We start from the raw sequence: 22,939 nt of genomic DNA, 5'->3' as shown, positions 1-22,939 counted from the left end.
GAAAGGGAACGTACTCGGTTACTAACGTAACCTCGGTTCCCTGAGATGAGGGAACGAGTACTGCGTAACCTGCCGTGCTATGTGCTCGGACCGGGTGATCGCTTCAGTCGATTTAAAACCTGATCCCTATGGTGAAGCGGTGGCTTATATAGTTCCAGCCACGCCTATTTTGGCGCGCTCTGACGTCCAATGGGCGCGAAGCGCCCCCATTGGTTCGTTACTCTCCGCCGCCTCACCATAGGTTGCTGCAGTTGCCGCAGCACAGCCAATAAGCGCGCGAGCCGCTTCGCTTGGGTCTGCTGTGCTGCAGCACTGCGTTTTACATTATTTAAAAATTAAGGATAATTTTTGGCTTCATATTCTCGAGAAAAGGGGACCTTTTCCCATAGCGTAAGCTAGCTTACGCAGTACTCGTTCCCTCATCTCAGGGAACCGAGGTTACGTTAGTAACCGAGTACGTTATCTCATCATGTACTCACCCGCATGCCAAAAAGTGACTTTTTGATGATTATCCTGGTCTTTTTTTTCAGTATTATAAAAGTGAATGAGAATGGGGTCTGTCAAGCTCCAAAATGACCATAACAAATCCATAAAAGTAGTTCATATGGCTCATGCACATAAGGTTTACTGGTGGAATATGATTCGATCACAAGTTCAAGTCATTCTTTTGAGTTGGGTCTTTTCAAAGTTAACAGCTCACTGAGGACAAGATTATCAATCTATAACACATAAAACGATAGTTTGACTTGGAATACAGTGCATGAGTTATATGGACCACATTTATGATGCTTTCATGGTGCTTGGAAACTTCAGATCCCATTAATTGTAACTGCATGCTGAAGTACATTCTCCTTTTGTGTCTCATGGAAGAAACCAATACTTTAGGTTTGGAACAACATGAGGACAAGTAAATGATGACATTTCTGGTTGAACCAATTCTTTTAGGGCACCATCAGCAGTTATGTAGCCTCTGGCATGAGTGATTGACCTGTGAAACATTAGTGAATGAGCTCCACCTGTCCACTCAGCAGATCCAGTGACTTCAGAACAGAAGGAGTGCACTACAATTCAAACAAATGTGAACAGCTCTTTCATAACACTGAGTCACATGTTTTATGCTGGGTTTTATTAGTTAATAGAGATGCTCTTTGGCCACAATTTGGCGTATTTTAACTGTAAGTGTTTAAAAATGCCAATTTATTTTTTATCAAGACATCATGAGTTTTTTGGCAGTGTGAGCTGAATATACTGTAGGATACACATCATTCCTCAAAGATAATGACTGCTAGTGAAATGATGCTTGTGACAGCTGTGAAGTGACAGTTTGTTCTAGCACACACATGAACACATACACATGACTGCATTCGATAAGATAAAGACAATCTGTTATTAGTTTATAGTCACCAAGGCCTGCGTGTTTAAAACTATTTGTTTCAGCTCATCTACGAACCAGAGAATACTTCAAATCTGATTGGTCAGCAAAGACCCTGATCCTGATTATAAATTCTTTTGTTTTCCAGTTACAATATCTAAATATATATATATATATATATATATATATATATATATATATAATATTGCATAATTTTGCTTGTTAAGCCATCTTAAAATCTCTTAAGGATGTTTAGATATATTTCACTGGGGAAATACTGATTAAGAATATTATTACAACCCGAATTCCGGAAAAGTTGGGACGTTTTTTAAATTTTAATAAAATGAAAACTAAAGGAATTTCAAATCACATGAGCCAATATTTTATTCACAATAGAACATAGTTAACGTAGCAAATGTTTAAACTGAGAAATTTTACACTTTTATCCACTTAATTAGCTCATTTAAAATTTAATGCCTGCTACAGGTCTCAAAAAAGTTGGCACGGGGGCAACAAATGGCTAAAAAAGCAAGCAGTTTTGAAAAGATTCAGCTGGGAGAACATCTAGTGATTAATTAAGTTAATTGATATCAGGTCTGTAACATGATTAGCTATAAAAGCTTTGTCTTAGAGAAGCAGAGTCTCTCAGAAGTAAAGATGAGTAGAGGCTCTCCAATCTGTGAAAGACTGCGTAAAAAAATTGTGAAAAACTTTTAAAACAATGTTCCTCAACGTCAAATTGCAAAGGCTTTGCAAATCTCATCATCTACAGTGCATAACATCATCAAAAGATTCAGAGAAACTGGAGAAATCTCTGTGCGTAAGGGACAAGGCCGGAGACCTTTATTGGATGCCCGTGGTCTTCGGGCTCTCAGACGACACTGCATCACTCATCGGCATGATTGTGTCAATGACATTACTAAATGGGCCCAGGAATGCTTTCAGAAACCACTGTCGGTAAACACAATCCGCCGTGCCATCAGCAGATGCCAACTAAAGCTCTATCATGCAAAAAGGAAGCCATATGTGAACATGGTCCAGAAGCGCTGTCGTGTCCTGTGGGCCAAGGCTCATTTAAAATGGACTATTTCAAAGTGGAATAGTGTTTTATGGTCAGACGAGTCCAAATTTGACATTCTTGTTGGAAATCATGGACGCCGTGTCCTCCGGGCTAAAGAGGAGGGAGACCTTCCAGCATGTTATCAGCGTTCAGTTCAAAAGCCAGCATCTCTGATGGTATGGGGGTGCATAAGTGCATACGGTATGGGCAGCTTGCATGTTTTGGAAGGCTCTGTGAATGCTGAAAGGTATATAAAGGTTTTAGAGCAACATATGCTTCCCTCCAAACAACGTCTATTTCAGGGAAGGCCTTGTTTATTTCAGCAGGACAATGCAAAACCACATACTGCAGCTATAACAACAGCATGGCTTCATCGTAGAAGAGTCCGGGTGCTAACCTGGCCTGCCTGCAGTCCAGATCTTTCACCTATAGAGAAAATTTGGCGCATCATTAAACGAAAAATACGTCAAAGACGACCACGAACTCGTCAGCAGCTGGAAATCTATATAAGGCAAGAATGGGACCAAATTCCAACAGCAAAACTCCAGCAACTCATAGCCTCAATGCCCAGACGTCTTCAAACTGTTTTGAAAAGAAAAGGAGATGCTACACCATGGTAAACATGCCCCGTCCCAACTATTTTGAGACCTGTAGCAGAAATCAAAATTGAAATGAGCTCATTTTGTGCATAAAATTGTAAACTTTCTCAGTTTAAACATTTGCTGTTATCTATGTTCCATTGTGAATAAAATATTGGCTCATGTGATTTGAAAGTCTTTTAGTTTTCATTTTATTAAAATTTAAAAAACGTCCCAACTGTTCCGGAATTCGGGTTGTATTTTCAGTAAAGCATGTTGAGCATGCAAGCCACTGCATTATTATCAGGGAAGAAGTGGACTGGTGATTCATTTGTCTTGTTGATAGTGTTTTGGATCGTGACATCATTGTCCAAAGATCAAAGGTCAAAAGAGGCACAGGTCAGTTTGAGGCTAAACGGTTCTGCTTTTCAGGATGGGTTCAACTACACACAGAGCTTTTATCAATAGCCACAATAGTTGAGCTGAAGACAGAACTGTACTGTCAAGATTTCATTGTTCCTGTGTCAAAATCCAGAGACAATAATTGTCAAATTTGGCCGGATGACCTCTATAACAATAGCAAGTTCATTCTTCAGTGTGAGAAACCCTTCAATGAATCAGATGAGATACAAGTGGGGGGAAAACACACGGAAATGACTAAACATAGATTTGGTTCATGAATCAACTGCTGTGACTATGACACTCAAAAGATCCAGATAGGATTCCTGAAATCCAACTCTTCCTTTGGTCATATTTTCACCTCAAAACTCAGGTGATGGTGACTATGGCCAAACAATCACCATTCTTTATTGTTTTTATGGGAAAGACACCAAAGTGAGGGGTCACACTAAATTTGCAGACATGTATAACCTCTTTGGAGTCTTTAAAAGTGTCCGTTCAATCATTAACAGACTTAATCAATACCTGTGACTCAATGAAGCCATGTGTAGGCCTTTGCTAAGAAGTGTGTCTCAAACTCAACACATTTTTTACCATATCGGTGAATCCCAACTGTCCAGTAAGAGCATTTGCACACTATTCCCCAGCGAGACGACTGTCCTGCATCTCCATTTATTTTCACAAAGGCATTTGGAAAATGTCCTGAGCGTGGGCAGTTTTCTTGTTGCTCTGGAGAAGATGACCATTCCATCATGTAGTTTATATAAATATATCAGCAGATAGGGTATATAGTATACTTTCAAGATAAGTAATTAACTGTGCCTCTTTATTCAGTGTATATGTTTACACAAGATTCACATCCATTATATAATCAGTATTTTGAACACATGGCCCCAAAAACTATTTGGACACTTAAGACAAACTTAAATAGCTATCGATGTCTTTGCATTTTATAGGAAAACATCAGTACAGAAGGTTAAAAGCCATTTGCAGATGATATTTTGTTTGATATTTTATCTGCAACGAATTAAATTCAACCACCTAAGTTGTTTTGTTGAATGAAAAATGTATTTCGTTGAATTACATATGAATTATGTATTTAATACTGTATGTCATAAAGGCAAATTAGAATATTTTTTTCTGTTTCTGTGCTGTTAAAGCATTAAAAAGATAAAAACAAAAGAGATAAAAGTGAGTAGATAGACTAAGTATAAGGTCAGACTGAGCCAAAAGATTTGAAATCATGTCTAGTTAACATCACTTACTCGAGGGCCACACTGTATGGTTATTACAGTCCTTTAACATTTTTGCTTGTCTAACTAGATGATGTGATCCCAGTGAGATCTTGGGTAAAAACAATCACACACTGTGTGACATCAACCACTGATGAAAACAGCAGCATGAAAACATAGCATCCAAGTCTTTGGTCCCAATTGTCTATTGAGTTTTTCTAACCATGCATGCACACTCATGCAGCTTCCAAGTGTGCCTTGACCTTTTTTGCACTAATCAGTTTGTCTACAAGGTGGAAACACTGGCCCAGCTTGTTGTTTCACACTTAGAAAAAGAAACAGATGATACAGAACAACTACTACAACAAACTACTGGAGACGCAACAACAACAGATAGCCACAATGACGAGTGTTTGTTTGAGGAGCTTTAAAGAGATTTCATCAGTCATAACTTCTGGAGAGAAATAGCACAGACACTGGTCAGAAATGTATCTTTTTAGCGCATTTGTCAAGTGCCTGTGTTCATGCATGCTATCAAATTGTAGTTTGAAAGGCAACGCATTCATCTACACGCATTCACTAGCATTTGCATCCAAACTGAAGTATATAAACAAAGTATCATATGATATATGCATGAAAAAAATAATTGCAAAAATAATGGGTTTTTTTTTTTTTACTGGTTTCCTGAACACCCCCCCCCCACTACCATTGGTTGAATGAATAGGTAGCCCCGCCCCTAACTCAATTCATTGGCCGAACAGATGGAGGACAAACACCTGTGCATCAAACGCTAAGGTGATTTTGTGAGAAAGATTTCTTAAATTGCAATTTACAGGGGAATCTGGCTTTCTCATAGTTGTCTCTGCATGTTATAATGGAATAAGAGAATGTATTTTTAAATTAAAAATAACAAAAACAGCAAAGCAAAGTGCAATAAGTCCTTTGAAATCCCTGTCATCTGTTCCACTGCTAACTTCTCTCATCTCTCCCTCTCTCTTTCACATTTCTGTTGTGCTCAGCCTTTTGATGAATGCGAGCGGACGCCATACAAGGCTCTGCTGTGCATCTGTTTACAATTTCCCATTATTACATGATACACACATCAGCAGCAGGTCCATCTGATCACCATGTATGGTCATCCATCGCTCAGAGGGTATGGATCCCACAAACAATTTGATATCCATGAGCCAAAATAGGCTCCTCTACATATACCCTCCAAAATCAACAACACTCTACAAAGCGTGGAGGTATTGAAACACCTGTATGAACCTGTTAAAGAGGATTTTAATCAGCAAGACGTCTCTGTGTAAAGAAAATTACCTTTAGGTACCCTTATGTATATGCATTGTAGATAAAAAGCTGGAAAATGCACCAAACCATGAGGGCCCCCATAATATGTCATGCTTATGAGCATGCTAATGGGCACTAAAGCACTCACGCACACACGTACCATGTGACAATATTCTCAGAGAGATCAGTGTGTGCTGCTGAGGTCTTTCTGATGGACCTGACAGGAGAGGCTTTGGTCTGTCACACACTGACCTCCTCCATGCTTTTGTCACTGAAACACACACTATTGGAGCTGACAATGAAGTCTGCTCTCATTTGCCTTACAACGGTGGGAAACACCAAGACAGACGTGTAAAAATGCAAGTCATATTCAATGAGATTAAGCTGTCTGTCATTGACTAGAAGAGCACTCTGGGAAAAAAACTAACTCTAAACCTAACTAGCATTAGCTATGGGAATATGTGAGCAGTTTGACTTCTTATTATATCATACATACTAATTTCAGTCTTGATATTAGCTTGCTATCTTGATATCATATCATATTTCATATATTTATGGGACACAAAGTATATTGGTACCATAATATCTCAGTTATGTACGTTTTTTTCTAATTTATCGGTATCAGCCGATATTGGATATTGTTTCCTGTTCTGACTCACAACCTGTAAGTATGTTTTCATATTTAAAAAATTTGTCTCGTCGCACTGGGACACACGGCATCACAATATGTTAAGGGGAGTAACATTTCCATTACACGCCTGAGGCATTCGGCCAATCACAATCCACTGGACAGCTGGCCAATCACAGCACACCTCGCTTTTCAGAATGATGAGCTTTGTAAAAATCTATTTTTTTTTTATCTTAAACTGCATAAACACATTGCATTACGACAAATAATGTTCTTTTTAGCAACGTCATATGACCCCTTTGACATCATCTAATGCTCACTTAAATGTAAATATAAAATAAGTAGTGACAGATCATTTCTTCCATATTGTGATGTGGTGTAGCAGATTATTGAAAAATACAAAAAAATGTAGGGTGTGGACTCTATGCATCGGATGTGACTTTGCAGTCGATTGTAAGAAAAGGGGCGGTTTATGCAGACTACATGATTAAAGCAGAAAAGTCTGTTGTTACACTGGAAGATCCGGTTATGACATTTTGATTTGAAATCATAAATGTTTTAAAAGGTAATGAAACATGCATGGATTAATCTTTCATAATAAGATACATTTAGAAAATACAGTGAATTTCCTTTTCATGCCACTTTAAAGTTGATTTTTAAAATACAAAAAATTTAAAAACACTATTTAATGTAATTTTGAGCAAATCTCAGAAGGATAATGCAGTCTTTAAAGTGTACATTATAAGAATGTAATTCCTTTTATTTAATACTTTATTTTTCATTCAACAAAATAGTATAGTCTATATTTTATAAGATCCACTTTTAGCTCCCCTCCTTATTGATACATCCCTAGTCAACATCACTTAAAATGCCTAAAATGTAATGCCTTAAATCATAAAGTAACACCCTCTGTACATGAACCAAATGAATTTGAGGTCAGACTATAATAATCAAATGTCAAACAAAACTCATCACTCTAAACAGGCACATTTTTTACAGGCAAAACAACAACCAGCTGTTTCAATGAAGTCCTGCCACTCAAAACCAAATTACTTGTAATGTAAACAGAAATAAGAAAGCAGAACACCATATGGGACTCCAGATTTTGGCTTTTCTGCAGTGTTTATGCTCTTTCCCGCTGCTTTGAAAACTCCCCAAATCCCACCAAAGACCCTTAATCCTTCAAAGAGAGTTAAGAATCAGCTTCAGACGGACTGCGGGCTACCGCTTTAACACAGCCCTGCCAAACTGAATAACTGCATGAATAAATGAGTCAGTTTACGTGAACATTTGACTGTTTTACAGTAATAGTCTCTCAGATGGGGAAAAAAATCAACTCACCGGTTTGTGTGGTGTGTGACAGCGCAGCCACGCACAGATTTCCCAAAACAACACACACAATTCCCAAAGTGCTCCTTGGTCTGCTTTGTATAAAACAACCTTTCAGGTCCAGCCTGCTCTTTCTGTACTTTCTTCCCTCTCTCTATCTGTTTTCAGTCAGTTCTTTCTCTCTACACTGGTTTTTGCTCCCGTCTACTTCACCTCTGTTAAGTCCCTCTCACTTACTGACAGGCACATGCACTCTCTCTCTCTCTCTCTCTCTCTCTTACTCGCTCCACCACTGCAGGACTTCCTGATTGACAAGGGTTGCTATGGTGAGGTACAGACTGTGTGCAGACTGTCACTTTTGGCTGCCTTTACTAAAGGGCACTTGAATAGGCAGTCAGCCTTTTGTGCCCATAAGGTGATATTTCACATCGCGGGGTTAAAGACTGACGAATTCAAAGACTAAACCACATCTACCTCCTGACGTCCCTCCTCTCATTTCACTCTGTCCTCCCTGAGTTCCCACCCCACTGTTTTTCTACGAGCCACTACTTATGCTTGTCTGGTCTTACATGGCCAAGCAGAAGAGGACAGAACGTGACTTTAGGCTTGAGAACTTCTTTAACAACAAATCACTGACTAATAAACAGAGGACTTGAATTGAGAAAGGTCCTATTCTGAGATCTGTCAAGAAAGTTTAAGATTTAAAGCAGGGGTCTCAAACTACTGGCCCTTGAGATTTGACAAAGCCCCTGGAGTGTTTTTCCTTAGAGGGACAGATCAGCCAAAAACGAAAATTCTGCCATCATTTACTTGCATATGTAAAATAAATTAATACTAATAATTGAAAAAAGGTACCATAAAGCTTAAATTCCATGTTTTTAGGGTATATTCATATATATTCAGCATTGCTTTAGCAGCACAAAAGGTTGTTGGTTCAATTCCCAGGGGAGCACAATGTTAGATAAAAATAATAAAAAATGTATAGCCTGAATGCACTGTAAGTCGCTTTGGATAAAAGCGTCTGCTAAATGCATAAATATAAAAATATATAAATATAATAGTATATAATATGAACTACTGTTAAAGGTTTTGTGCCTGTAATATTTTTATGTTTTTAAAAGAATTCTCTTATTCTCTCCTAGGCCGCATTTATTTGATCAAAAATACAGTAAAAACAGTAAAACTGTGAAATATTATTACAATTTAAAATAAGTGTTTGCTATGTGCATATATTGTAAACTGTAATATATTCCTGTGATGCAAAGCTGAATTTTCAGCATCATTACTCCAGTCTTCAGTGTCACATGATCCTTCAGAAATCACTCTAATATTCTGATTTACTGCTCAGGAAAAATGTATTATTATTATCAATGTTGAAAACATTGATAATAACATCAGATTCTTTGGTGAATAGAAAGTCTATAAGAATATATATATTTTTATTTGAAGTAGAAATATTTTGTGACAATGTCAAAGTATTTACTGTGACTTAAAAAATGTTTTAACCTTTCCTGCTGAATGAAAGATATTATTACAAATAATTATTTAAAAATAATATATTAAAAAAATATATAAAATAATAATTTTATATGATGATTATATATTATGCATGAATATACCTTGCAGATAAGTCAGCTTTGATAAACCACTATCTACAAATGATGATTCTAACATAAACATAGCAATAAAATCATTTAAAAACAGATAAAATCATGTTGTTGCTCATAATCAAAATTTTACAGCTGTTAACCTTATCGATTTAGAATTGACTACATCTGAATGTTACGTCCTTTCGTGTCTTATGAACTGTGCTAAAGGTGGTGATTATGGATGATCATTATACAGTACAAAGTACTGATGCTCTGATTTACAAGACTTGAGTTTTATACGAGCTAGAATTTGGCATGATCAACCAGAAATAACAATGAGAGGATAAAATTTTGGTGCTATTCATTTTGAGCTGACATTGATACATATGATTTATTAACTCTTTTTGTCACAGTTCATGAGTATACCTGTGTGTGTGTGTGTGTGTGTGTGTGTGTGTGTGTGTGTGTTTGTGTGTGTGTTTGTGTGTGTGTGTGTGTGTGTGTGTGTGTGTTTGTGTGTGTGTGTGTGTGTGTGTGTGTGTGTGTGTGTGTGTTTGTGTGTGTGTGTGTGTGTGTGTGTGTGTGTGTGTGTGTGTGTGTGTGTGTGTTGGTGTGTCTGCAATGAGGCATTTTTGCCAAACAGCAACCAGACTATTGCAAAACGGAGGAGAGAAGAAAATACATTCACAGCTTGATGTAAAAGCATGATGTGAGACCAGACGAGAGGAAAGCAGAACACACTTTTCTTACACTGCTCTGAAAGTGGAGTGTGTGAGACTGAGAAAAGAGAAATAAATGGAGAGTGAGTGATGAACTAGGAGTGGAGGCATGCACTTCTGTCTCCAGCAGCGAGCAGATATTTGTGTCTGCCAGTATGATGATTACTGGACTGAAAGAAGCCTCATCAATCTCTTCATTATTTCTGTCTTTCTCTTTTTATTCTGTTGGACAAAGTTCAGTTCTGTTCTAAAGATACATTATGACCAAACACAGAGTAAGAAAGCACATCACATGTACAGGTTTCTTTAAACCAGGGGTCTTTACTGCTGGAGGGTTGCCAGTTTTTTTTTATCTTTTTATAGCATTATAGCATAAACAAGTTGCTCCAGTCCTGACAAAATGTAACCAGCGGCTCAAGGGATACTGTGAATGGCAGCTAAGCACTGTTGAACATGACTGGTGTGACTCAGTGTTGCGTAAGAGGAAGCTAGGTTTACCACAATGGTAAATATTTACTCTTGACAAGACCCAGACTGCACTGTTATATATCTGATATATAACACTCAATAAAAAATAGATTTTAGGGATGCAGAGTCTTTGACCTCAACGCTTGAATGTTCTGAACACAGATGAGCTTCTGTAAATAAAATAGCAACATACAAAACACAAGAGCAAGAAATGCAGCCTGTAGCCTCTACCAGACTCAAGCAGCATCAGATCTATCCAGTGTAACAAATGCTTGTCAATGAAACAACAACAGTACATGCATCTGATTCTAGTTAACCCTTCATTTCTATGGGGAAAACAATGAGAAATATCACAAATTCATATATATATATCTATCTATATATAGATATATATATACGTGAACTGCCAGAACTAATGCTAGATGCTCTATTTTCAGTATATATATAACAAATGGTTCTGCTGCAAAGTTGTTTGCTGGCACATATTTATCTAATTACTATTTATTCACGTATTTTGATTTTATCTTTTAAAAAGTAAATTCAGCTGCCGACATGCACATGTAAAGATGTGTGATTCTTCCTGCGTCTTCAATTGAAAGTTTCCAATTTAGAGGCAAAAATCAAATAATTTCTGAACTTTGTAGTAGTAAACACACAAACACACACACACAAACAATTTTAAAATGTATTCAAATATTGAACAACTATTGTGATTTTCCTAAAATAAATGCCACTAAAAACTACTGACTGACTGTGTCTACTGTAGGAATAAATGACTGTTGTCAAGCAAGCACATGGGAAACACTGTTTGACAGGAATCTAGCAGATCAGGCTCAGGCCTAAGATCCATAAATAAAAAATTCAGTTCTCTTTGCATTCACACCAGCACTGCACAGTGGACTTGAACTTGAAGTATCTGCATTTGGCATTTCACAACCTGAAAAATCCTCACAGTCTAAGCCCCAGTATATATACTGTATATATATATATATATATATATATACTGTATATATATACTATATATATATATATATTCATGTTCAAAATCACTTTTTCAAAACCAACATGAAAGAGACCAGCAGTGAAGAAAAGAAGCATACAGTTAAGTAAAAGAGAGTTATGAAGTTTGAAGAGATCTACAAGATGGGTATTTACCGTGAGGAGACTTTTCTCTGGAATGAGCAGCGGTTCTGTTTCTGCTGGGAGGGCGTTTGCAATGTACTGTGATTCTGTGACTCAACCTTTGTGTGTGTGTGTGTGTGTGTGTTACTCTGGCTGTGTGTAATACACCATTCTGGGCAAGCCAGGATCATACATAAAACTCTCTGTGCCTAACGAGTCCAAAGCTCTGTAATAGTTTCCATCCCATACTCACACACACACACATGCACAGCTGGAAATAATAGACGGTCCCATGCAGGCTGAGGAGAAAAACCCTCTTGTGTTAAAATCAAAAGAACAAATGAGTGTATTTCCCTTCCCACACACACAGATGGCCTGTTTGATCTGCAAATACATCAGTTCATTGTTCATTAGAGGACAGATACTCTTTTTCTCTGTGTCTGACCTTCTATCATCTCATTTCTTCATATCTGCTTTACCGGTCATTCAACCAATCACAGCTTGGAAACTTGCTTCCTTCGGTCCAGTCATACTGTCAGTAACAAAGCAACACACGTACATTGAATTTGAGATGTGCCCTCTGCTGGAGCATGAGATGTCCCATTCAAATAACACAGCACACATTCTGACTATTTCCACAGGCAATGAGGTTTAGAGGCCCTTGTGTCCATTAAATGAAAGGATACTGGGCTGACCGGCAAAGATTAGGCACTCCACATCAACATCAACCTAAAAAGCGTATTTTAAATTATTGTCTAAGGTTGCAAAAACAAATCTTGGCATCCGCCTGTTTTCCTTGAAGTGGTGATGTTTGATTCATGAATGAGTCAGATATATTCAATGAATTTAATGAATTTTAAAATGCCCATAACTGCTGATGGACTGTCCCATATAAGCATATTTAACGGTGTTGTTTTATATGACCATTGAGGAATTTTAACCAAAGTATTTTGCAGACATTTCATGAACACCCTAAAGAACTTGTGGGAAATGGGCATCCGATGTCCCCTTTAATAAAGTGACCGGTGAGTGTAAATATGGCATAACCCTGACTAAAGTCTATACTGTTGAGACCAGCACAGCACTGACATAAAGATATGATATAAATGATATATAAATGTAATCAGCATATAGTGATATTAAAACAAGCCTCTGTTGAAGAGATAGTTTTGAAAAAGCGAGAATAGAGTTGAGGTTAACAATAAAATTGAGGTGAAACTGCAAAAACACTGACCGTGCCACTTCCTGAAAATCCTGGAGACTTGTTGGTAATAATTCTTTAAGTAGTTTTTGTCCAGTGATCTGTTAGATAAAACATTATTATAAAAAGTACTGCACACTCCTGAAGAATCCTTTATCACAGTTTTATTCCAGGTAAAGGTGGTTTGACATAGACAAGATTATTTATCCCTATTTACTCACACCACCTTTCTTCCTCATATCTCCCAATAACAGGTCAATCAAATAAATGAAGAGTCATTCAAGATTCAAGATCAATTCCTGCAAATACATTACCATTCAAAAGTTGGAATTGCGATATTGAAGGTTTATTTTTCCCTGTGATAGTAAAGCCCGTTTTCAGCAGCTATTATTCAATATCATTGAATAATCATTGAATAATATCATTATATAATACAAAAACAATATTATAATAACAATGTGCTGATTTGGTACTTCAAAAACTTTTCTTATTATTATCACATAAAACTGATTGCACTGCTTAATGAACTTTTTTAGGTGATTAATTATGATTATACTTGCATTTCTTGAAGGTCACTGTATGTATTCTTGTAAGATTTTGTCTTTGTTTTTATAAATGACCAAACAACATGTTTTTTCATCTTACTGTTCTTTCGAAAGACAAAGGCTACATGACTCTCTTGAGAAAGAAAGCAAACTGAATCCAAACAGCTTGTAGATGGCCCAGATGCACAAGAAGAAGATAGGGAGCATATAAGGGTCTTTATTTTGAGGAATAGACTCCACTGGTGCTCAGCGCTGGACGCTTCATTGAACAGTACAAACCAAAAACACCAGCTTCATTTGTTACAGTCAAGAGAAGACTCTCAGGCAGATGCCATTGAAACAATTATATATCTATATTCATTTTGATTAAATTTTATGCAAGCTTGGATAATGAAATTACCAAACAAATGTTTCACACTTACAGGTGCTTCTCAATAAATTAGAATGTCGAGGAAAAGCTCATTTCAGTAATTCAACTCAAATTGTGAAACTAATGAACTAGTGAAAGAACCCTTTCACGCATAGTGGTCACTACAGTGGACAGCTATTAAAAAAGCATTTTCTTGAATTTGCACAGGTTTTTATGGCAAAGTTGCACATCAATCTCTTCATTGGACCCTGGTGCATCATCCTATAAATTGCAACCAAGTGGCAAGCCTTTGTGTTTTGATTTTTTCCCCCTCCAAACCAAGATGGCCAAGGGTCAGTCAGACATGCCAAGTTGCTCCAGAATATCCACCCATTCCTTCTATCCTAGGAGACTCTTGTAGGTAAAAAAAATATTGCAGCATAAAGCAATATCTATTGAGTCATATCACAGTAAAATTTTCCAAGTTTTGATTTTAGATTGAGAGAAAACTCTGATTAATCACATGTCCACTGTAGTGGACGTCATGCATGCAATGGCTATATTTCAGCTACAATTCATAATTATAATGTGAATACTGTTTTTGAAATTTAAAACTTAAAAACTTAATATGCATTGACTTTTTCTACTGTAAATAAATTTATTTGTATTATTAGAATGTAATTTTCATTGACATCGAAAAAAGTCATGTGATTACATAATGTATGACACTTGTAATGCATTACTTTACTTGTTAGATCAAAAAGTAATCTGATTTTATAATGCATATTATTGTAATGCGTTTTTTTACTAATAACATCAAAAAGTAATCTGATTACGTAATGCATGTTACTTTTAATGCGTTTCTTTACTCATAACATCAAAAAGTAATCTGATTACGTAATGCATGTTACTTTTAATGCGTTTCTTTACTCATAACATCAAAAAGTAATCTGATTACGTAATGCATGTTACTTTTAATGCGTTTCTTTACTCATAACATCAAAAAGTAATCTGATTACATAATGAATGTTACTTGTAATGTGTTTCCTTTCTCATAACATCAAAAAGTAATCTGATTATGTAATGTGTGTTATTGTAATGCGTTTTTTTACTCATAACATCAAAAAGTAATCTGATTACGTAATGCATGTTACTTGTAATGCATTTCTTTACTCGTTACATCAAAAAGTAATCTGATTAGGTAATGCACATTACTTGTAGTTAATTACTTGTTAGATCAAAAAGTAATCTGATTAGGTAATGCATGTTACTTGTAACACATTACTTTACTTTTAACATCAAAAAAGTAATCTGAATGGGTTATGCATGTTACTTGTAATGCGTTACCCCCAACACTGATCATTTCAGATGAGATTGAAAAAACGTATCGCTAAGTTTTCTCAGAGGAGGGCTATGATAGAAATGTGCATGTCCATCTTGAACATAATCATAATTATCAGCTAATAAGGGTAAATCTCCATACTCTGGTGCACTGGAGGGAGCATCTGAGTGGTTTCCACAGTTGTACCTTGACAGGCTGTAGAAAATTCTGATGGAATCACGTCCTCATGTTCTGATATCATAGATACGCGAAGTGCAACTTGTATGAAGTTGTATGAAGCCATTGCAATATTTTGCATTTATATTTTTTGCATATATTTTATAGTTTTCACATTATTTGATATAATTGCATTGATTAGTTTGTTAAATTCACATACTTTATCTGTTTGATTATTGTCTTATATTTAATACAGTATATCTTCAGTTTAAACCAACCGCATGCTGTCCACTCAAGTGGACATCTGAAGATCTCTTTGAAAAATTTGTAAAAAAATAAAATAAAAATAAATTCTTGTTTTTCATGCCCTAAGAGCAATAAAAACACATAGGAAAAAAATCCTGACTGAGGTTATCATAATTCATGCATGAAAGGGTTAAATACATTCAGTGCACACAGACTGAAGTAGTTTAAGTCTTTGGTTCTTTTAATTGTGATGATTTTGGCTCACATTTAACAAAAACCCACCAATTTACCTCAACAAATTAAAATATGGTGACATGCCAATCAGCTAATCAACTCAAAACACCTGCCAAGGTTTCCTGAGCCTTCAAAATGGTTTGGTTCACTAGGCTTCACATTCATGGGGAAGACTGCTGATCTGACAGTTGTCCAGAAGACAATCAGTGACCCCCTTTACAAGGAGCGTAAGTCACAAACATTTACTGCCAAAGAAGTTGGCTGTTCAAAGAGTGCTGTATCCAAGCATGTTAACAGAAAGTTTTTGTGGTAGGAAAAAGTGTGGAAGAAAAAGATGCACAACCAATCGAGAGAACCGCAGCATTATGAGGATTGTCGAGCAAAAGCAATTCAAGAATTTGAGTGAACTTCACAAGGAATGGACTGAGGCTGGGGTCAAGGCACCAAGAGCCACCACACACAGACGTGTCAAGGAATTTGGCTACAGATGTCGTATTCCTCTAGTTAAACCACTCCTGTACCACAGACAATGTCAGAGGCATCTTATCTGGGCTGAGGAGAAGAAGAACTGGACTGTTGCCCAGTGGTCCTAAGTCCTTTTTTCAGATGAGAACAAGTTTTGTATTTCATTTGGAAGTATGGAGGAAGAGTATGGAGTAAGGGTGGAGAAGCTCATAGCCCAAGTGGCTTGAAGTCCAGTGTTAAGTTTCCACAGTCTGTGATGATTTGAGGTGCAATGTCATCTGCTGGTGTTGGTCCATTGTGTTTTTTGAAAACCAAAGTAACTTCACCCGTTTAACAAGGAATCTTGGAGCACTTCATGCTTCCTTCTGCTGATCAGCTTTTTGTAGATGCTGATTTCATTTTCCAGCAGGATTTGGCACCTGCCCACACTGCCAAAAGCACCAAAAGTTGGTTAAATGACCATTGTGTTGGTGTGCTTGACTGACCAGCAAACTCACCAGACCTGAACCCCAGAGAGAATCTATGGAGTATTGTCAAGAGGAAAATGAGAAACAAGAGACCGAACAATGCAGATGAGCTGAAGACCACTGTCAAAGAAACCTGGGCTTCCAGACCACCTCAGCAGTGCCACAAACTGATCCCCTCCATGCCACGCCGAATTGAAGCAGTAATTAAAGCAAAAGGAGCCTCTACCAAGTATTGATACATGTACAGTAAATGAACATACTTTCCAGAAGACCAACAGTTCTCTAAAAATGTTTTTTTTATTTGTCTTATGAAGTATTTTAATTTGTTGAGGTGAATTGGTGAGTTTTTGTTAAATGTGAGCCAAAATCATCACAATTAAAAGAACCAAAGACTTAAACTACTTCAGTCTCTGTGCATTGAATTTATTGAATACACGAGTTTCAGAATTTGAGTTGAATTACTGAAATAAATGAACTTTTCCTCGACATTTTAATTTATTGAGAAGCACCTATACATAGTGATTCCAAACTTTTGAATAGTAGTGTACATTATAAACTACTGTAAGACATACAGAACAGACCAAACAGAAGAGGTAGTGTTTTATAGTGACCCGAGGACACTTACCGCGCTGCACATCTGCTGTTGAAGAGGATGTTTGTTTTCTTCATCAAACTGAGCTGCAATCTTCAGCTCTCTGTGTCCCTCTCCCTGAGGCACTCTGCTTTGACTCAGTGTCTTAGTAAACCCTCCCTCACTTCTTTTTGTCTTCCTCTGGCTCTGTTCTGCTGTCCAAAATAAATATTTAACAGTCATCAACAACCAAAGGTCATGTCCCACTCACTCTGCCTCTCTCCTCCCCGTTTTTATTATTTTCCCGCCCTTATAACTTAGTTTCTGGAGTGTATATGATTTAATGCTGATGGCCAACTCATTGGACTTGTTGCCCACTGCAGATACAAGTGATACAAGGAAGTAAAACACCAAAGATCTGCATTAGACTTTGTGCATTTAATAATTTAACCTGCTCCAGTCTAAACTCAACAAAATGTTAAACATTTGTATTAATTTGATTTATCATATTTTCTAAATGTATTTATTTAAATACCATAGAATCAAGAAAAGTCTGTTTTGTAAAAGTCCATTGTAAAAGTAAGAACGTTGTCTACATAAGCAAGATCCAATTCAGTTTAACAAATAGATTGCATGTTAAATATAAACCCTGTTCTGTGAATTTTAAACTGACAATTATGCATCATGATTTATTAGATTATGCTAAAGCTATATAATCCAAATGAGCAGAAATTTTATTTGCAAATATAATTGGCATAATTTAATTGATGTAGTTCACTGTTGTCTGAAGGTCAATTTAGTTTTAAGTTCACTTGTAATACAGCAGCTAAAAGAAAAATGTGATACGGTAATTTAGGTTGGAGGACAGAATTAACAAATATCACTAATTTAAGAGAATTCTGAACTAGTTGTTTCAAATAAATATACAAACCACAGCTACAGAAATGCAACAAATTTTGCCTTCTAACTCAAAAACCCTTTGTGACAACTAGCCCCGGTACTATTTTGACTGGTTTTATTATGATGTATTACCATTTCAGAAATTAGCATCAAAATAAGCATTTATTTTCTTCTGTATTTCTCAATATTCCCTGAAATCGTATGTATACTATGGTATTAACATCTAGACTTTAATATCAAACAGGCAGCCATCTACGCAAATCAACTAAACCAAATGTAGCACTTTCACTTATTACACTGCATTTCTCAAGCCCAAATCCGTGATTCCTCTTCTCCTATTTAAACTATATTGTAGAGGAAAAACGCAAACACTTTTAAATGTAGACTTTCTCTGCAGCCCTGCAGTAAGATGAACACCGAGCATGAACGTCGGGAAACATTTAGTAAAACAACTATCAATGATAGTTTCTTAAATGTTTCCTGTGTTGCTGAGTTTGTTTTCCTCTTCAATACTGACACCTGGCGGAAAAGTGCAGTAGCGCAAGACCTCAAATAAATCAGTCAAAGAAACTTTAATTTAATACAAAATTAAAAACATTTACATACACATTTACATGACATGCAACATATTATTTACATTACAGATTTCGAAAACTTCAGCATATGTATAAACATTCATTTAAAAATAGATAATCAATATGATTCTGAATACAAATATATCATCGCTCTGTGAATTTAATCGAAAGAGACTTAAATGAGTGTACAAAAAAATACAACATCTACACAGTGCAGTGACAGATCTGTACATTTCAGCTGCACTTATGAAATTAAAATACATTCAATATACATTCAACAAACAGTATGGCCTTTAGTTGAACTGGGATGGACACTAGTGCTCATAGGGATGGAAGGAACCAGGGGCTGACGACACAGAGGACATGTCCCAAACATCATGTGAACCCTCATCCCGCACGGAGTACAGACACATTTATGACCGCAGCTCAGACGACAGTTTGCCACATCACTGTAACACACCACACACTCCTCACAGTCTGAAGCTTCATGATCTAAAGCAGGGAAAGAGATGAGTTTAGGTGCTGCATTTATGTGTGTTAGACCATAATATAGCTGCCTTGTGCTGGTCTGATTCTTACCTGTGTTATCAAGCTGATGGTTTCTCAGGTTTCTCTGTTCCAGCATGCTCACGTGTTTCTCTCCTTCCTGCGTTTCTTTATTTTCAGTGTGTTTGATGTGTGTGTGAGCAGGACAGGACTTACTGGTTATGATCCAGCGCTTCATTTTGGAGCCTATTACACAAATACACAGATTACATACTGTTAGGCAAAGACAACTAAAAAAAAACAACAACCAAGCTTATATTTATGATGACGCCTGTGTGTAGTTTAGGTCAGGGCTTTTCAAACTAGGGGCCACAATGGATCCATGAAATCACTGAGAGGAAAAATATGATACTAAAAAATTATTTTTAGATCTATCAATGTTAGTGTGCATTTAAGATACCAGTGTGTTTTTTTTCAGTCAACATACTGTATTATTTCACTTTCAGTTTGAGTGTTTGAGTCAAGGTTAATACATTTATGATATGCTCATTCAGTCATTCGTTAATTTTATGACAACAATAACCATTTGTTATGTACTACTTAGGTGTTGGGGCCGATAGAATATACCCCACAAGGATAATAAACCAGACCTGTGTGTGTGTGTGTGTGTGTGTGTGTGTGTGTGTGTGTGTGTGTGTGTGTTAAAGGGATATTTCATCCAAAAAATTCTGCTCATCTATTTGCTCACAAGTTGTTCTACACCTGTATTAATTTATTTTTCTTTTCTTTTTTCATACATTGGAAGTCAATGGCTACCGTCAACTGTTTGGTTTCCCCAGATATTCTTCAAAATATCTTCTTTGGTGTTTAACATAAGAAAGAAACTCTTGAGGCTGAGTAAATATTGACCGAATTTTTATTTTTGGGTGAAGTATCCCTTTAACCGCCTCAGAACACAACAGGACAGATCTGAATCCTCACCGAGCATCGTGACCGCCGTGGTCTGCCCGTACACGTCGATCATCGCCCAGAAGGGCCACTCGGGGTTCAGGGTTGTCGGTACCGTGTGTGTTCTTCTACTGGAGGAACATCTAATCCTCAGACTGCCGTTCTTCTTCAGCCAGAACTGAAGCTCTGAGCCGGGGCGACAGAAGTGCTCGGGAACTAACACCGCCGCGTACAGAGGAGAGTCGGTCAGGTCTGGGATGGCCAGAGGGGGTAGAAGTGTCTCCTCGGGGGGAACATGAGCAAATCCCAGCCGCAGTGCTCCGTGCCAGACTCCGTCAGAGCGCTCGACCCGCAGGCGCACCTTCTCCGCTCTCTCCACCGGCCGCGCGCTGAACGTCAGTCCGTGGCAGAATGAAGACACTTCCCTCGTCACCCGGCGGCCTCCGTCACTCAGCGTTATCAGACGACCCCTCACGTCTGAGTGGAAAGAAATCGCTTCCAGGCTCCTCCGCGTGTGACACACGCACCTCTCTTTCTCTGGAAGAAAAGTAAAGATAGAAATCTGGCATTAGAGATTCATTAAAGCGGCGAGGCTCTCTGTTTTGATTCATCTCTTTTGGAACATCGGTGGTTAACGCGGGACTTTCCCGCGCGTCTGATTCGCGAATCATTCTTTTGAGCTGAAGCGGTTCAAACGACTCATGAATCTAATAGATCGGTCAATGCCACAGCACAGTCTATGATCAATCCAAAATGAATTTAGAACAAATTCGGTCTAAGACTTATTTGACATATTTACTACGTGACAGTTTTACACACATAATGAAATAGAGCCAAAATATTAAAATCGCGTTTTGTAGTGTTTGTTTGATGTAAATGCAAAATATATTTACGTTCTTTTTGACAAGAATCATGTCTGGATCGACCTGAACTAGGGCACATGAAATGTCAATAAATACTCTACAATAACGGTATATTTAATTATATTGAGTTGATTCTTTGAAACGGATGGTTCGAACGAACCGATTCGTGGAACTTGCTTCCGTCCATCTCACTATGTTTATAGCCACTAGAGGCCGCCGCTGCATACTGTCTAAATCATTATATTCGGAAAGTCACCTTCTGCATCACATTCAGATCACATCACACGTATAATCGGAAATATTATAAACGCAAAACTTATTTAAAATAAACTAAACTAAAATAAATATTACTTAAATAAATACACTCCAAAATTGCACGGTAAATAAAAGTTAGATATTTACACTATATAAAATAAAATTATTAATTGATGATTAAATTGAATGCATTACTTTAAATTCTGGTTTGTTAACATTGTTTAAAAAAATATATATATATTTTATAAAATAAATTTTAACTTGCTAGTTAAAATTTTCAAATACCAATTTAATTCTCTTTCAAATTGACATTTCCTTTTTCAATAAGATATATTAAGTTGCCATTTGCAACTTTCATCATCTTACCTTTTTTCTTCTCTGTCATCTTGTTTTCTTAGCCAGCTCTTAATATATCTTCTTCAGTAGCTCTGTTTTTTTGTATCTAAGTGGATGAGGAATATTGGTTTTTATAATGCAGGTGTTGCGGTTTAATGCTGAACATTTCTCCTGATAGGATGATGATAGAGGAGGGACGATTGGGGCGGAGCCTGGGAAGTTACCTTCGAGATGACTCCGTTCGTCGGCAAGACAATTGACAGCTGTTGGACTTTTCTATTTAGTCATAAAAAAAAACATTTAGCCATATATTTTTGTGCACACAAACTGGAAAACAAAAGAAAGCAGTTGGGTGTTTCACTGAGCACTTTTGATCAGGATTCACAATTTCCAGTGAAATTTTGACTGCATCAGTGTGCTTCCACTTTTCCTTTTTATTTTATTTATTTATTTATTATTTTTTGTTTGTTTAATCCGTCTTTGATTTTTGTAATTTAAGAAACTGTTGTGATTTCCTTACTATCATTGCAGAAATTCTGTCAATTCTTGAAATTCAAGAAAACTCAGTTAACATTAGCCTACATTTGTCAAGCAATGAGTAAAACTCTTCTGTTTAAATTCTGTGTGAACTTTCACTTTTTCAATTTCAATGAGTTATCAAGCTGTTTTGTAAAAGCAAGCATATTTGCTGTGTGTATAGGGAATAGGTTAGGCCACTTTGTGTTTTGATGATTGCTGGGTTTAAAGCTGCTTGCATAAGCAGTCAACACACTGTATTATTATTTCACTTTCAGTTTGAGTGTTTGTGTCAAGGTTAATAAAGTACATTTATGATAAGCTCATTCAGTCATTCACTTATTTTATGACAACTATAAACATTTGTTATGTAATTATTTCAAAGGGTAAATCTAGAAATTATTAAAATATCTAAATAATTTTTTTATTCAAGCTTACATTGCAATGCACACAAGCATTGCACATACAAAATCTGTGCAGTCGATCCCCCAAAAAGAAAAAAAAATGTTTTATATAAAGCATTACTAAAAGAAGAAAATTCACTTCCTGCCCTGTCCACCATGGATTACAGTTTATGTTGCATTATGATGTATTCACAGTAAGTTAGTTCTGAAAGTATTTGTTACTACAAGAATTTATCAGGTAACACATAAAAACTAGTCAAATAAAACATGGTGTTGACAAGGCTCATAAAATGC

At 36.7% G+C, this 22,939-nt stretch overlaps 2 protein-coding genes across 2 annotated transcripts in view; both read right to left on the bottom strand.

Moving 5' to 3' along the window:
* Window positions 1–8,248, bottom strand: part of sorbs3 (sorbin and SH3 domain containing 3) — a 38,108-nt gene extending 29,860 nt beyond the window's left edge. The window contains exon 1 of the mRNA XM_059523931.1: window positions 7,901–8,248. The gene's annotated coding sequence lies outside the window, so the exon portion shown is untranslated. The remainder of the gene's footprint in view (window positions 1–7,900) is intronic.
* Window positions 8,249–18,844: 10,596 nt separating this feature from the next.
* LOC132115120 (E3 ubiquitin-protein ligase NEURL3-like) lies at window positions 18,845–21,858 on the bottom strand. The gene is made up of 4 exons (XM_059523521.1): window positions 21,756–21,858; window positions 20,305–20,808; window positions 19,417–19,569; window positions 18,845–19,329 (listed from the first exon to the last, which is right to left on the bottom strand). Exons 1-4 carry the CDS (start codon window positions 21,772–21,774, stop codon window positions 19,112–19,114), a joined length of 894 nt encoding a protein of 297 aa, XP_059379504.1. The 5' UTR covers window positions 21,775–21,858; the 3' UTR covers window positions 18,845–19,111.
* Window positions 21,859–22,939: the final 1,081 nt, after the last annotated feature.

This window comes from Carassius carassius, chromosome 34, assembly GCF_963082965.1.
Source record: "Carassius carassius chromosome 34, fCarCar2.1, whole genome shotgun sequence".
In the NCBI taxonomy this organism is placed as follows: Eukaryota; Metazoa; Chordata; class Actinopteri; order Cypriniformes; family Cyprinidae; genus Carassius; species Carassius carassius.
This window is presented reverse-complemented; position numbering and strand designations above follow the sequence as displayed.